The sequence below is a fragment of the Chenopodium quinoa genome, unplaced genomic scaffold (genome assembly GCF_001683475.1).
Source record: "Chenopodium quinoa cultivar QQ74 unplaced genomic scaffold, ASM168347v1, whole genome shotgun sequence".
Lineage (NCBI taxonomy): Eukaryota > Viridiplantae > Streptophyta > Magnoliopsida > Caryophyllales > Amaranthaceae > Chenopodium > Chenopodium quinoa.
In genome coordinates this window covers 2,747,500-2,763,475 of record NW_018742205.1, presented here as the reverse complement: position 1 = coordinate 2,763,475, position 15,976 = coordinate 2,747,500, and the positions used below count along the sequence as shown (strand labels likewise).

General features: G+C 33.4%; 3 protein-coding genes across 3 annotated transcripts; all 3 read left to right on the top strand.

Annotated features, from left to right (window-relative positions):
• Positions 1-3,837: 3,837 nt before the first annotated feature.
• On the top strand, positions 3,838-5,571 carry LOC110729202 (bidirectional sugar transporter SWEET3-like). The gene is made up of 6 exons (XM_021908920.1): positions 3,838-3,989; positions 4,065-4,101; positions 4,216-4,438; positions 4,630-4,791; positions 5,014-5,133; positions 5,243-5,571. The coding sequence occupies exons 1-6, from the start codon at positions 3,953-3,955 to the stop codon at positions 5,414-5,416; spliced, it is 753 nt and encodes a 250-aa protein (XP_021764612.1). The 5' UTR covers positions 3,838-3,952; the 3' UTR covers positions 5,417-5,571.
• A 2,922-nt stretch (positions 5,572-8,493) lies between these two features.
• Positions 8,494-10,886, top strand: LOC110729172. Its single transcript, XM_021908896.1, has 3 exons — positions 8,494-9,024; positions 9,895-10,146; positions 10,433-10,886. The coding sequence occupies exons 1-3, from the start codon at positions 8,668-8,670 to the stop codon at positions 10,709-10,711; spliced, it is 888 nt and encodes a 295-aa protein (XP_021764588.1). The 5' UTR covers positions 8,494-8,667; the 3' UTR covers positions 10,712-10,886.
• A 3,284-nt stretch (positions 10,887-14,170) lies between these two features.
• On the top strand, positions 14,171-15,682 carry LOC110729189. The gene is made up of 3 exons (XM_021908910.1): positions 14,171-14,393; positions 14,686-14,956; positions 15,267-15,682. The coding sequence occupies exons 2-3, from the start codon at positions 14,687-14,689 to the stop codon at positions 15,408-15,410; spliced, it is 414 nt and encodes a 137-aa protein (XP_021764602.1). The 5' UTR covers positions 14,171-14,393; position 14,686; the 3' UTR covers positions 15,411-15,682.
• Positions 15,683-15,976: the final 294 nt, after the last annotated feature.

Genomic DNA, 15,976 nt, shown 5'->3' with positions numbered 1-15,976 from the left:
ATTTATTAGATATTTAAATTTTATCCACGTGTGAAAAAAAAAATTACTATATATATACAATTATAAACGGCAAAGTTAAAACTGTCTATGGCAAAACATGAAAACTACTTAAATTTCTAAAATATTCGAAATTCATAAAGGCAATCATAAGTTCCCGAGATCCAAATTTTCGAATCTATGATCCTTTTTTCCTAAACAACCCAACTTTCAGTTAATTCGGATTTATATCAATTTTGGGCAGTATTTTTGGATTTTGGTCCTGGTATCACTCTCAGATTGTGTGGTTACATATTCACGAAATAGAACTTCTATAGACATTTTAGCAAGGCTTTAACATGTTGCTTGGTAGGTAGCAAAGGATGATATATGTATGACTTGCAACTGTTGTGAGAGAAAAAAGATGATGAAGATGATTGGGTAGGAGATAGATAGGAAGCGGACTTACAAGTAATAAGGTTATGAAATAAAGTAATGTTAACAAATTAGAAGATAGGCACCCGCCTCTAACGAACTTTCTCTGTTGGCGAAAGTAAGTATACAAGTTAGTTCCTACGCACTGTATATCTTTACAAAAAAAAATAAGTAATCCGCATCAGGTAGCACTAAGCTCCATGTCAAAGGGCAAAGCTCCCAAAGACAATTGGCTAGCTAATAATCCACTTGCTACATTAACAGAATATAAAATTTTGTAGATAAATTGCTTTTGGCGCGCACTGTAATCTGCATTGCAACACAACAGAAAAAAGCCTGAATTTCTTGGCTTGTTTTGAGCTCCAAAATTTTAAAAAATAAGGAATAAAGACCCAAAATATTGTACCAAATTCCATTTACATTAAGATTGTGTTAATTATAGCCACTAATTTGGAGTATATATGCACTTTGTCCCACAAAGGAACAATAACAAGATTGAGGGAAAATAGAGATCAGATTTAAAAGAAAGTGGACACAGATATACAGAAAGATACAACAGAGTAAACTATCAGTCTGGTTTCCATTCACCTGGAAATGGTGGGAGTTCACCAATCCACTCATCGTAATAATGTACGTTTTCTCAATTGACAAACTCAAGATAAGGATAGAGTACGTACTTTAACACCAAATGAAGTCTCTCGGAGATGAATCAAATTCCTCAAACTCTGAGCTTTACAGTTGAATCACACACGCACACAAACATAATTGAAATGTGGCTTATAATGTTAGACACGAAGCTTTTACTTGCTGTTGCAGCAATCTACATACACCACTATCACGTTGGAATCCATTGGAGTAGAAATAGGGACTCCTCATACACCATGGGACAGAGGGAACTTATTCTGTGCAACAATCTTCATAACCTAGTCATTCAAATGCATCACTGTGTACTATCATTGTTGATTAGGACATCTAAATCAAATAAGTCGAAAACATTCTGGAATACACGAAAGAAAGTACGAAATAATAGTGCAGTTCCAATGATGCAACACATCATGACCATAATCTGTAACCTTTACAAAGATTGTGACGATTCCAGTCTCCAAGATTCTAGATCAACAGAAGTAGATTCTCTATGCATAAACAATAATACATGAGATAGACAATGATACAGCACAAAAGATAAAAGCCACAAGCAAATTCTCTAAGAATATATGATTTGCTCAACTAAATGGGTCTTAAGGGGAACTAATTGGTTGAAGAATAGGGTTCTCTTTGCACAGCCTCACATTACTTAATATGTTAAGGCTAATGACTTACATAATTTACTCTGACAGAACGTCCTACATTGCAGTTTCTTCCTACTTGTTTACCTCTGCTGTCAAGTCAGATTGATTGCCTCTGTCAAACTACAATTTGCGGAACTTTTAGCAGTCTATCAGACTAAGAATACTCTTCCATCTAATATCAGTTACTTGACTTACTATACTTGTCATCTCAGCATATCCTAAATCAGTTGTCTAATTATGCCCAGCTTTAACTTAGTTTACTTCCATCAAAGATTTAAAAGAACACAATAACCAATAAGATCTTAATCTAAAGGATAAGTATGAGATTCTTTCTACATTAAATCTTAGGCGCACAAATTTTGTCGTCCACAAATTTATGTAGGTCAAGGGACTTCGCGCTTCAATGAACCATAAGCAAGAGAAAGCAAGAAAAGGGATTTGGTCCAAGCCATTCGTAATGGTGCTAAAAGTGTTTGTGACTCACTGGATGGAACCAGGAAATGAAGTATGAGAATAAATTAACATTTTATCAGGATGTTGATAGCCACACTAAGAAATATTTAACAGAACTATGCTGAGGATTTAATTAATCTTATCACCACATTATGCTTTCTGATAGTAGAGGTTTGATTGGTATTAGAAGGGGAAAAAAAAGACAGCTCATGGACATGTTGACATGCATAACAATCGTCATTGATTGGCTTTTCTCCTTAGCTAACTATGCTTTCTATATAATATAATATCCCAACATCAATAATCTGTATGTAAGCAACATCCCTATGCAATCCAAGACTGATCGAAGGCTATGAGGCTATTTCATTAGACAACGCTTTCTTTGTAGGCATAGTTCGATGACTTCTACCTACACGATTCTTAATAGGCTTAGTTTGATGACTTCTACCTACACGATTCTTGATAGGCTTAGTTTGAGGCTATACTTATAATGATTAATTAGACAACACTTTCTTTATAGGCTTAGTTTGATGACATCTACCTACAGGAATCTTAAGCACAAAGGTAATAAGGTGGATATCCAATGCACTAATAGGAGCAGTGCTCTAAGTAGCAGCAAAGAAAAACCTACATCCCGAAAGTTACATGTAAGACCCCTTGAGTTGTGAGGATATGGGAATCAAATTGCATTTACATGGCCGATGGATGATGAAGGCTACCAATAAAGCTAACCCCGATTGCCATTGATGCTGCTTTCCACGATGATACAGATTATTTTCTCTATCTAAACCTAAATTGCTCAAACCAATTTGGTTGCTTCAAGTTTGCATAAATGACAAAATTCCACTTATACTTTCTTGCAAGGCTCGTGAAATTATTGCATTTTCTGTTTCCATCTTTAAAGTGAGCACCTTCAAAACTAATAGCATAATGGCAGATTAAGTGCTAATTATGCCTAAAAAATAGTAGAAAACGGTAGGAAAATCAATTTTAATAACAGTTAAAATCAGTCAAAACGGAACAAATCAATTAAAATGGTCAGCAGTCAAGGCTGTAATTATGGATTATTAAGGCAATATTCAGTAATTAAACCTTGTTCAAAAACCGTATAAAAAATTAAGTTTGTTTAATAAACCCAACCCGACCCAACCCAACTTGGTGCATGTTGGGTTGGCTTGGTGGGTAAGTCTTCCCTCTCCACAAAATGTGGGTAGCCCTTGGGCCACACCCAAGTATACCACACTCTACATTATAAAGGAGGAAAAACTTTCATTTCCCACCAATGTGGGACTTTGTGTTTTTCACAAAATTCACACCCAAAACACACTTTGTTCCAACAATTTTTAACTGCTTTTTCTTTAAAATCCACTACGGATTGTTAATAGTTTAATTTTTACACTGACAGTTTATTTCCAAATAGTTATGAGAAGACCACCTAGTAGGAAAAAGGAAAGTTTCTAGAATAGGAAATTCAATAAGTGAACAACATTATTAGCCATATAAATTTAACACGGAATTAGAGCACAAACAGTTCACCTCATGTTGTTCCACCATCAAAACTATTTTGCCTAGTACAATAATACAAAAGTTATATGATCAGAATAAGTTAAAAGGAAAATTATGCTCCTAATATTTTTATATCGTATGCCTTTTGTCCTATCTTTGGCTCTATATATATGCATCTATCAGGGGCTGCCAAACATACCATGCTGCAGTGCTGCACTAACAATAAATATTTGTGAAGTATCATTATCACACAGCCTTCTCCCTCTCAAGACTAGGATTGTTAGTGTGATAATATGGGGGATAAACTACGGATAGCTGTTGGAATATTGGGTACATCCCTACACTCTAACCATGTTAACTAGATGAGTAACTCAAAAGGTTTACCATATATCTTATCTTGTGCAGGAAATTTGGCTTCTGCATTACTTTACGCATCACCCATGTACTGTGAACCTCCACCCAATTGTATCATCGACTTATATTTTTTGTCTTCTTTTTCTCCATGATCAGAAGATATCAACTTGCCATATAACTTCAAATTTCTATGTTTTCCCAGATTAACATTTTCAACGGTCATAAAGAAGAAGAGCACTCAAGGGTTTTCATATGTCCCGTATAGTGTTGCTCTACTCAACGCTCTCATTTACACTTGGTACAGCTTACCTATTGTAAGCAAAGGATGGGAAAATTTCTCCCTCATCACCGTCAATGGCCTAGGTTTCCTACTGGAATCCTCCTATGTCCTCGTCTATCTTTTCTTCTCTTCACCGAAGGGAAAGGTCAGTCCATACAAACATCCTTGGAATATTTTGATACTTCTAGGAGTCAGAAACCTTTTTTTTTTCTTTTTCACACAGTTTGGGAAATAAATGAATAATGTTTATCATTTAAGCAACATATTAATTAATATAAAAAAAGTCGGTCCAGGCTTGCATGAAGATTATGAAATATTTTCCATGACATGATGCAGGTAAAAGTTGCAGCAGTGACACTGACCTTTCTTGCACTATTCGTAGCCACAGCATTAATCTCTGCCTTTCTGTTGCACGATCATCATAAAAGGAAAGTATTTGTTGGAAGTACAGGGTTGATAACTTCAACAGCACTGTATGGTGCCCCTCTTATCGCTGTGGTGAGTCTTCAAAGCTCATCATACTGTCTTGAATTAAAAAACAATGAGTCCGGTTTTCCAAATCTAACAGAAATGCTAATTGGCTAAAGCACTATATGAATGCACAGAAGCAAATTATCATGTAACATGAAATCTATCATGTTTCGACATACACTTCTCAACAAATAACAATTCATTGGACCCTTTGACAAGGAATTAACATCTTACCTGGATATACTGCAGAAGCAAGTGATAACAACCAAAAGCGTGGAATTCATGCCATTTAGTCTGTCACTCTTCACTCTGCTTGCGAGTTGCTTCTGGGGAGCTTATGGACTACTGAGTCACGATCTCTTTATCATGGTCTGTGAAAGCCCAGTAATCTTCACTTTCCATAAAATCCTTTTACATTTAACATAGCTTCGTAAACTGCTTTGTGATTTTTCTAATTCGAATCTTAACCACTTGGCAGTCACCTAATTTAGTTGGAATTCTCTTTGGCATCCTGCAACTGGTGGTTTATTGGAAATATAAAGGAAGAGGAATAGAGGAAGACACAAACAAATGGGACATAGAGAAGAACAAAGAGAAGCCCAAACAAGTGCAACAACTTGTAACTGAAGACGAGACAAAAAGCAAGAATTGAATTGTGCATACAGATTTATATTTACACATGTAATCTATGTATGCCACACTGCGAATATAGGTCGCAATTGCTTAATATGGTAACAAACAACTAATGGAAGAAATCTTTGTTCCTAGATAAGAAACTCCAAACAAAAACAAGAAATTTGAAATTGAGTGCTTTTGTACTTGTGATAGGTATCAAAGTAGTCATATCTAGTACTATATTCCCGTAGAAGAAAATAGGTACACCCATGGGCGACTACCTTACTGCCTTGCTAATCTTGACATCGCTGTAGATGAACAAACTAACTTGAGTGTTATTCTAGAGTAGAGTCATTCTAGACTGTCTTCCTGTAAACATGAATAACAGGAAACTTATTTAGCATCCCTTCTTTATGAGTAGCACATCAGATTATCAGACGCAACTAACTGATAAAATATTCCACTTAATAAGCAAGATGAACAACAGAGGAAATGGAGCTATAAAAATTCTATTAGCAATTGTTATAAAAATGCAGGTATATAATTAGCTAACCTTCATATGCAAGTTTAAGTTTCAGGGTAGTAGACAGTTCGTTGCTCATGGCTACCAACTAACAAGTCTATGAATCTATAATTAAAATAAAATTTTGGCGGAATCTTGCAGCCTTGCAGGACCACCTTTGCTAATGCCAACAACAGATTAACAAAGAAAGAAACTTTAGTGCTTATTTTGGTACAAAAGATATTGTACAAGGTTTTTTCGATGGCACAAGACTATGATGAGATAGTTCTATATTAAAATTCTAAGAATTAAAGATATTTGACCTTCCCTAATACATTATCTGATATTGATAGGTAAATGATTGAACCAGTTAGGAATGAATAAAGTCAGAATGGCCAATAGCATCGAATTTTAAGGCTTGCACCCGGGTTAACAGTCAACACAGATTCTATCAACATTTCAAGCATTAAACAAAACAACATCTAGTCCTGTTATTTGCAAATAGGTTCAGTTTCATGACATTGAAGAACAGCTATATAATCACCAATATCAAATTATCAATAACTGTAAAAGTACCATAAAATCCATAATCAATCGAATGCCATAGAAGCACACGCAATTGATCACAAACCCATAGCATGAACACTATATTGTCTAATCAAAGTTTCATAAAATCAATTGGGAACTTAGAATATGACATTAAATCAAGAAACAACTTACATATAGTTCATTTGGCCACACAAACTCCGACAATAACATACTTCCTATACGTGCACCTATTTTGACTTTTAAATTTGCCAAGGAAACAACTTTGACCATTAAGAAAGAATTAATAATAGTTGATATTTTGAAAATATGCATTGAAATTAACCCAAAAAATAATTAAAATAATGATCAAAGTTGTATATGAACAGCATTTAAAAGTCAAAATGATGCATATATTAAGAAACGGGGGAGGTGGGATTAACTCGTTGCAATGTACTTGGTACGAGATCAAAGCAAACAAAATTTAGAAATTAATTTGTATACCTCATCTTGGGACTGGTGTATCCAGTAAGCAGTGTTTTGCAGGTGACTAAAGCTTGTTTAGGCATTTCGTCGAACAGTTGGGGTGCAATCGCCGACATTGAAAGAAAACTTCGCTACTAAGGTAGATTCACTTCGGTTCAATTTTTGGTAGTTTTTTTTTTTTTTTGTTTGGTTGGTAATAGAGCTGGTTAATGGGTAGGGTAGTCCAATGATAATAGCATCAGGGCCAAGTTTAAAGGGTTTTTAATGAACAGTGCTTATAACGGATAGGGCCCTTATTGGGTAGGGTCAATATAGGGTCAAAATGTTTTTCCAATTTAATAGACAAACATAATAGATAATGTAAAAATAATTACATAGATAAATTTGTATTCATATATAATTAATAATGGCTTTGTTCAATATTTATTTTAATTGATATTTTGTTGGCCCACCCATTATCGACCCGCTATTGATCCGCGACTCGCATAGACCCGATCTGCTATTGACCCTATAAAATATGACCGTCTTTGACCCAACCCACAATTACTAGGTCTAGTTGGTAAGGAGAAGGGCCCTACCGGACCGGAACCTCTCACAGGCCCTCCCGGTCCGAGTTAGCGGGCTTTAACTTTGAAAGTGAGGGGATGGGTAAGGGAATTCCCACCCCAAAGTGACTCTAGAGGAGTTTGATCCCACAATTATGAACTTGTGAGATACAAACTTTACCACTAGACCAAGTTATACTTGGTAAAAATTTAAAAAAGTTAAAAATATTGTTGATAGAAAGACTTGAACCTGCGTTGCAATTGACAACATAAGCATACCGCACCATTGTAACAACTACACAGATCGGTTCAATTTTTGGTAGGGGGTTATCAACATTTCGAAGCAAAATGAAATGTAAGGTTCACGAGGATTATGAAGTGAGAATGCAAGGAAAACTATACTCCCTCTGTGTTTTCCAATAATTAAAGATATTATAATGGTCAAAATTTTGCATCAATGTGTTTTTCGATAGTTAAAGATATTATAATGGTCAAAATGTTGTATCTATAGATGTGGTCAGAGACCACTTAAATAAAAACTGAAAAAGTAAAATGTGGATATGTACGATAGTACGAAGTATTCTGAATGTTTTAAAACGCGTTTAAGAAACTATGAAAAGTCAGTGAGACAAATGAATAGGAACAGAAAGAGTATGTTATTTAATATAATGAGATTAATGTTCTTAACTATGCTATTTGTACATTTCTTTAGATAGATAAGACGAACTACTTGGACCAAAAACTCTCACAGGTTAATTCAATCGAGTTTACAGGTTAGCACTTTACGATCAAGGAGAAGAATAAAAAGTGTCCCTAATAAGGATTAAACCCCAAGGCTCAATCCTTATTACTAGGCAGCCGAATTGATGTACACCTCGGTCAGTAATGGAGGCGTCATTTAACAATTCCTTAAATAAACCACCTCCTCGTGCGCATTAAAAGCTTTGAGCTAATTTTAAAAAGAAAAATACAAAGTGTAAAATTAATAAAACGTGTCAAACCAATGTAAATCTTACACTTAGCTTGTATTGGTATACATATAAGCACCCTACTTCCATGCATGAAGACACGTATCACTTCAACTTCATGAATTTAGCTTCTCACCATCACTATTATATCATTATTTATTCTCTCTTATCATCATCATATAAACTTTATGTCTTATGATAATCTTTTCTTCATAAAGTTATCATATCAAACCATCCAAAATTTAAAAAAAATAAAATAAAAATGGTGAAACTAGCAAGTGCAAGAGAGAGCAGGCTATATGGGCCAAGACTAGCAAGAAATCGATCAGAATACATGAATGCTGGGCTATACTTGTTTGGTACAATCGTGTTATTAATGGGCTTTATAGCCCAATTCTCTAAGGAGCCCAAATCTGGCCTTCTCCTACTATTGATCGGTTATTTTCTTATCACCGCCGTTAATGTTCATGATCTGGTGGCCCACCTTGCCGGAATCGATTTCCGGTTGCCGTTGATGGAGTTTGATATTCAGCTTGCTCTTGTTGAGTTTGCTGTTCCTGTTGTTCAGATTTTTGGCTCACTTTTGTCTTTATTAGGCATCCTTTTCCTACTCATTCTGGTATGTTTTTTTTTAAACTTATTTTGTTACACTTGATACTCGTGTCGTATACGAGTATATACCCCCGTTACCTAACTATTGCAACTTGCCAACGTGCTAAAATTTGATACCCTTAATGATATATGCAATTCTTAAGGATGCAAATAAGCATGTAATATTATTATTAAATTTAGGAATATTACTATTGATATTTTGAAAGTGTTTACTAAGATGAACCTAACCAGAGTATGTTTTATTTTCCAACATGTAAAATAGACTGTATTAATTAATATGTTAAATGCATGGTCAAATGGGAGTGTGAAAAATAGTTCAAAAGTTTAAATTTTGCAATATTCATAGAACCGTGAAATATATCTTATATTTAATCAATTTTGTTCTTACTTTTAATTTACATAGCTAAATAGCTAATGCCATTAGGAAATATCTTGTGTCTTCCCATTTTGATGGTTTGCTTAAATTGAAATATATTATAAGTAATTTATTAAACTTGGCATCGGTTCTTCCGCCGCAATGACAAGATATTTGATTTATTTATTTGATAGAGAGAGGAGATCACAAAGAGGATATTTTTTGATTTATTTATTTAATTAATAGAGAGAGGAGATCACAAAGAGCAATAATATAGACGGGATTCAATTTCGCATAGTTTTGACTCCACAAAAGATTTATTGATAGTGGATATAGATGCAGCTAAGGCAATGTGGGTAAATTCTCTTCTACTAAATAACACGAGCACAAGACTACAAGAGCACCTTGACCACTAATTAACCCAGTGAAGATTTAGTAAGTAAGAAGCAAAGTGGAGATCTTTTTATGTATGTTATCTGTAGTATTCTAATTAGGATTTCTTACAACACTAATTACCTGCAGGAAGAGAAGGGTGTTTATTACAGCAGTTTAGAAAAGCATGCCTTGAATATGCTGATTGCCGGGCCAGTTTTATGGCTTATTGGTTCGATACACAATTCATGTCAAATCTACGAAAGAGCTGATGGCCATATTCAAATTTTGCAAGAGAGTGTCAACATTCCCTTTTTATTGGCAAGCTTATTGTTTGTGGTTGGTGCAATTCTCAATAGCCGCGAGCAATCAAGATGGATTTACCATGGCCTCATGTTACTTGTAAGTCATTTTTCCCCGAATAGTGCTCTGATTTCCCTGTCCTTTATCTTGCGAGCTAACTCTATGGTTGTTACGACCCAAATCATCAACAAGCTCCCCAAGTCTTATATTAGTTGAGGATGTTTTGATGTACTACTGATCATATAAACTACAACAGGGCTCTTCATTCTTAAATTGATGTCATGAAACCTAATAATTTGTCTGTATGTTTTTCGCTGATTAAATTATTGTACATACATTATAAATTTATGACTTCAACTAATGACATAATGTTAAAATCATGCAGGGTAAATCATGGGTATGGTTGGGCATATTTGGGAGCTTACTATTGTTCATAGGAGGATTAATGAATGTGGTGAAGGTGTTTAAGATGCAGCAAATGAATGGACTACGTTTGGAGAAGCTACGAGGAGGGGCTCAAGAAGGGTTAATTCGAGTGAGAGAAGGTCGAGTTCCTCTAATGAATGAGGAAAATCTTTCTTCTCATAGATTACAATCAGGGGCTGAGCCAAAAGGGCCTAATCCGGCAACCCCTTACAAAGATGTTCTTGTTGGTAACACTTGAATTGAAGGAGCTAGTAATATATAGCGGATGGAGCAATGTATTATGTATATGACTTTCTCCATATTGATGAACTATATATTGATGATTGTGAAATCATTTCTCGACCTATTTGAGTAACAAGTTTGTTGCTAGAACTAGTTTTAGTATGAAATGTATGCCAAAATCACCCATCGATCGGTGCAATTAATGTTTTAATTCACTATAATATCTTAACACCTTGAGAACGTTTGTTAGCTTTTGTCAATTATTTATGCCAAATTTTTTTAAGCCTCCGATTATAAGTAGGTGTGTAATAAATAAATTTTTCCGATTTCCAAAAATTAAAATAAGTGAAAATAACCCTTTTTTAAAATACTTAACTAAATAAGCACTTGACCAAGTTTGAAATAAAACACTTTAAAATATGTTTGGCTTTAGTGGTAATAAAAATCTCACCCTAAGCTCCCAGATACCACTTTGTAACACCCTAGAAATTACTTTCCGTTAAAATACCTGTTTTTCCCTTTTAAAAATATGAAATAGGAAAATCTAAGACATTACCGCCACCGTGAAAACGGCTAAGGCAAATATCAAAGACACACACAGCGGAAGACCATCTTTAAAAAACATTTAAAACAAGTCTACTTTAAAGTCAAACCAAACGAAAATAAAAACCAAACAAAGTCAAACGAAGTCAACCTACAACTTGGAACCAATGTAGGCCCTTTAAACCAAACAATTACCGAAAACCTTTGCGTTAGTCTCATGAGCATAATAAAATAAATAATATTCAAAGCAAATAAAACTCATCATATTCCTATGAGAACTAAGCATGATTCGCTCTTCACTTATGCCCTTCATGAAAAATGCTTCACCTTAAATGGGTCGTCGTTGGGCCAAGGTAAAGACAATGTCAAACAAACATACAAACACACAATCAGCAATGCTAGTACATAAGCGTAATAAAACACACTAACATGCTTTCATCCAATCATCACACAACTTACCGTGTTGCATCTGTTTACAAGCATACAAAACATTCAACACCTAACTAGACAAATACCAATGTTCATTTACTTTTGATTACACATCGAACGGGTTTCCAACCAAATCTCTGCCTCAAATATATTGAGGTAAAGTACACCGGGAGCTAACCGGTTAGGCAAATGTCACATAAAGTGACTGAACGTCCTGCGCATAAGATAAATAAAGAGGAAAATACAGCGTCCTGTACTCCCAGTAGAAGTCATGGTTAAATATAAAATCTCATAACTCCCTCAATATGTTCAAAACTTAAGGTATACACGTTCTAAGAATTTTGGTGATATTTACTTGTGCATCCATAATTATCAACTTAATTATGAATCTGCAAAAAATCAAGAAAGAAATCCGAATGAAAATATGATAATATACACAAATTCACTATGTCCAAAGTAGTATTTTGAGTAAGGTCAAACCTCAATATATGAAAGTGTCAATAATTTTTTACCAAACGGTTAACACCTAAGGGGGAATTACTCTATAGTCTATATAACATTATCATAGTAGTAAGACATAGTAGATTATTTGTTATAATTTTGTAGCTAACCTCTGTTATCTCAAGAAAGAAATAGAGGCAATAGGCTAAGAACAATACTAGATGAAAAAATCAGTTAGAATTGATAGTTTGGTAGGTATCAGTTTAGTGAAATTTTTTAGTTATGTTATATGTACTGATCATTAAGTGTTCCATGTGATTAATGCACTTACAATGGATGAATTTCTGTTCATTTTGAGTTGATGAATTCTTTCAGCTTTCAGTACTTGCTTTAGTGTTTTCTTTCTGTTAGATCTTTATATTTTGCTCATTTAGATTTTGTTTGCTCATTTTAATTCTATTTGCTCATTTTAATTTTGTTTGCTCATGAAATACAAAAACCCTAAATTGGAAACACTAAACTCTAAAAATTCAGCAAAAATTAGAATGTTAAATTCGAATAACCAAAATTAAGGGCTATCAATTTGCAAAATTTCAGAATATAAAAATCGAAAATTAAAAAATCAAATTAGTAAATTATGACAAAAATACTATTTTGGGACAAATTAAAATCAAATTAAGAGAAATTCGAACAAGATTATTTGAATTTATCAAAATTCGAACAAGTTGATTTGAATTTATCAAAATTCGAACAAGATGATTTGAAATTATCAAAATTACAAAAATCAAAACAAGAAGATTGGGAATTCAATTGAAATTACCAAAATTAAAATCAAATTAAGAGAAATCTAAAAAGTATTAACTGAAATTATGTAGTAGTGAACAAGAGGAGAGAGAAATTGTCGATCTTCAGTTGTCTCCATTGAAATCTCACCTTCAATTCAAGTTTTGTAGAGAGAGAAAGAGGAGTATACAAATTATACGTTATTGGAGTTGATGTATTTATTTTTAAGATTACATTATTGCCATTACTAGTTGAACAATCTCAGTAGTTGGATCTTGTATGATCTAATGGTTATAATTAGTTCTCATATATAATAGTGTTCTCACATAGACACTTTTTCTCACTGAATCTCTCCCCTATATATTTATATATATATTTCGAATTTTTTAATTAAACATAAAAATTGTACGGAGTATTTCCTATTTATTTTACTCCTTACGGCGCATAATACATGAGACGTTGGACTTTTTTTTCACTATTCATGCATTAGGTTTGACCATAATTTTTGACTAACCTAATAAAAATATATTTTATCATAAGATATGTTGTTAGATAGGTTTTAATATAAAGTTTCATAATGTAATTTTTAAAATAATTTTCATTAATATTTAATTTTATAAAATTAAAGTCAAAGTAGTGCATTGACATGTGTGTAATGTTTGACTATGTCATGAATTATGGGATAGAGGGAGTAAGGCCCCGTTCACTTCACCTTATTTTTGCTGAACTGAAATGATTTTTACTGAATTGAAATTATTTTTGCTGAATTGAAATTAATTTAACTGAACTGAAATTTTTTTGCTAAACTGAAATTATTTTTACTGATTTGCTGTTATATTTCTTCTTTAAAGTTACTGAATTTTACTGAACTGAAATTATTTTTACTGGACTGAAATTATTTTTACTGAATATTATTTTTGAAGGTGAAGTGAACCGGGCCTAATAGGCCTGAAAATAATCAACATTCGACCATTCGTTGCTTCCAATAGGAATTCTATCAGCCCCTTACGTGGAACTGTGGAAGTATAAAAGCGTTAGATAATAGCGTTTTTTCATAAATTCAGATAAAGATTTTTACTACTAACCAAATACTAAAACCTTTAAAAAAAAATGTTATACATAGTCCTTAAGACTACATATAACCATTAAAAACACTCTAGAAAATTGTTTAAATTTAGAAAATCATGACAAAAACACACTAATTATATTGATCTACGCGTGTTTTTGTCATGAATTCCTAATTTTATACTACCTCCGTTAATTATTATGTGCAACAAAGGGGTATTATTTGTGAGATATAAAATAAGTCTTTGTTGCACATAATAATTAACGGAGGTAGTACAATTTTTAAAAGTGTTTTTTAGCATTACCCTTAAAAAAAAAAAAAAAAAAAAAAAAAAAAAAACAATAAATTAATTAATTAATTAAATAAAATAAAATAAACCAAGATTTGACAAGTTTCACCGGAGAAGCTTTTTCTATGTTCGCTCATCAATTTCGAGGTACATCTTCTCTCTTTATAATTTCTTGGGTTTTGATTATACTTTAATTAGAAATTACTGATATACTGTTTAATTTACGCCCAATTGCATCACCAATGTCGTTGTAGAACCCTAGTTTATCAATTTTATCGGAAATATTTAGGATGCTTGTTTTTCAATTCAACTTAATCTTTAGGGTTTTTGATCATTAATCAATTAGGGTTTAACTCAATTGTTTGTTTAGAAAGTGATTTTGATTAGAATTTCATAGACGAACTTGCTCTAATTGACATTGTTCCCACTGTTTGAGCAGGATGTATTGTATGAAAGTTGCTGCAGCATTTTATATGTGGAGTTCTGTTATGATATTACTGGGGTTTCTTGCTCAATTTACGTCGTACTCGAAAGATGGGCATACGGTTATTATGTTTGGTTATGCCTTGTTGATGGTGGTGTGTTTATGGTTGCTCAAAATCAATGCCAAGGCTCCATGTTACAAGGAACTTCGCGTTTACGAGTGGGCTGCTTTTGTGTGTGTGGTTTTTGGCTCAATTCCTTCCTGTCTGGGCACAATCAACATCGAGGTATCCAGTAGTAATTTTGTTTTCGGGTTTTCGAATCGTGTCATTCGATTGTTAAGAGTTCGTTTGGTATGGTTGTGCTTTTCTTTTTTGGTTTTTTGTTTTTCAAAATTATACTTCACGTGTTATATGTCATATAATTAGTCACAAATTGGTTAAACTTATTAAAATCACCATAATTTACAAAATTGACAACAGAAAAGTTGAAAAACAGGCCCTTAGTTGCTGGTTTACAATATGTATAAGAAACAAGATAAGGTCTGTTATTAATAAAGTCCGTTATTGATAAGGTTTGTCTATAATCTTTATGCAGGGACCTAATAGATTTGTTTGGGTCGGGGTTGGGGCCGGTGGGAGCCTGGTGATGTTCGTCGGAGGTGCGGTGCTTTTGGCCAAAGAAATCCGGATCGAGCAGCTTGAAGGGAAGATACTCCCGGTGAATGAAGGCGAGCTGTAGTAGTTTTTTAATTGGTTTTCTTATAGAGTTTTAACATTCTGATTGCATTTTTTTCGGGTTATTATAGCGTATAAAGGTACTGTAACTGAATTTTTTTCTATCATGGTTTGTAAATAGGTAATACAGTAGCAAGTTACTCGTAGGTATTACGGCATTTATATGTTGAGGCCGTTGGTGAATTTCTAGTGATATGATAAATTTACTAAAAGACAAGCATTTAAGTGCTAAAATTGCACTTATCACTCACACAATGAAAATTCTCTAATTATTAATGGGGTAATTTTAAGAAAATCATTTTAGTCATACTACGGAGTACTGGCCAGTAAATCAATCTCATGAATGTCATGATAATGGATTTTAAAGTAGATCATGATAATGATTTTTGGTAGTGTATGTTCTAATCAAAATGGAATGCAGCCAATATATTAACAGGCCAAAAATTTGGAGTAAACCAGACATATTTGGACTAATCTAATACGAAGTACTTCGTATATACTTTACTAGGTTCATGCTTCTTTTGTTTAAATTTTAAGGACTTGTTTGGTTGCACAAAGAAAATAAGAGAA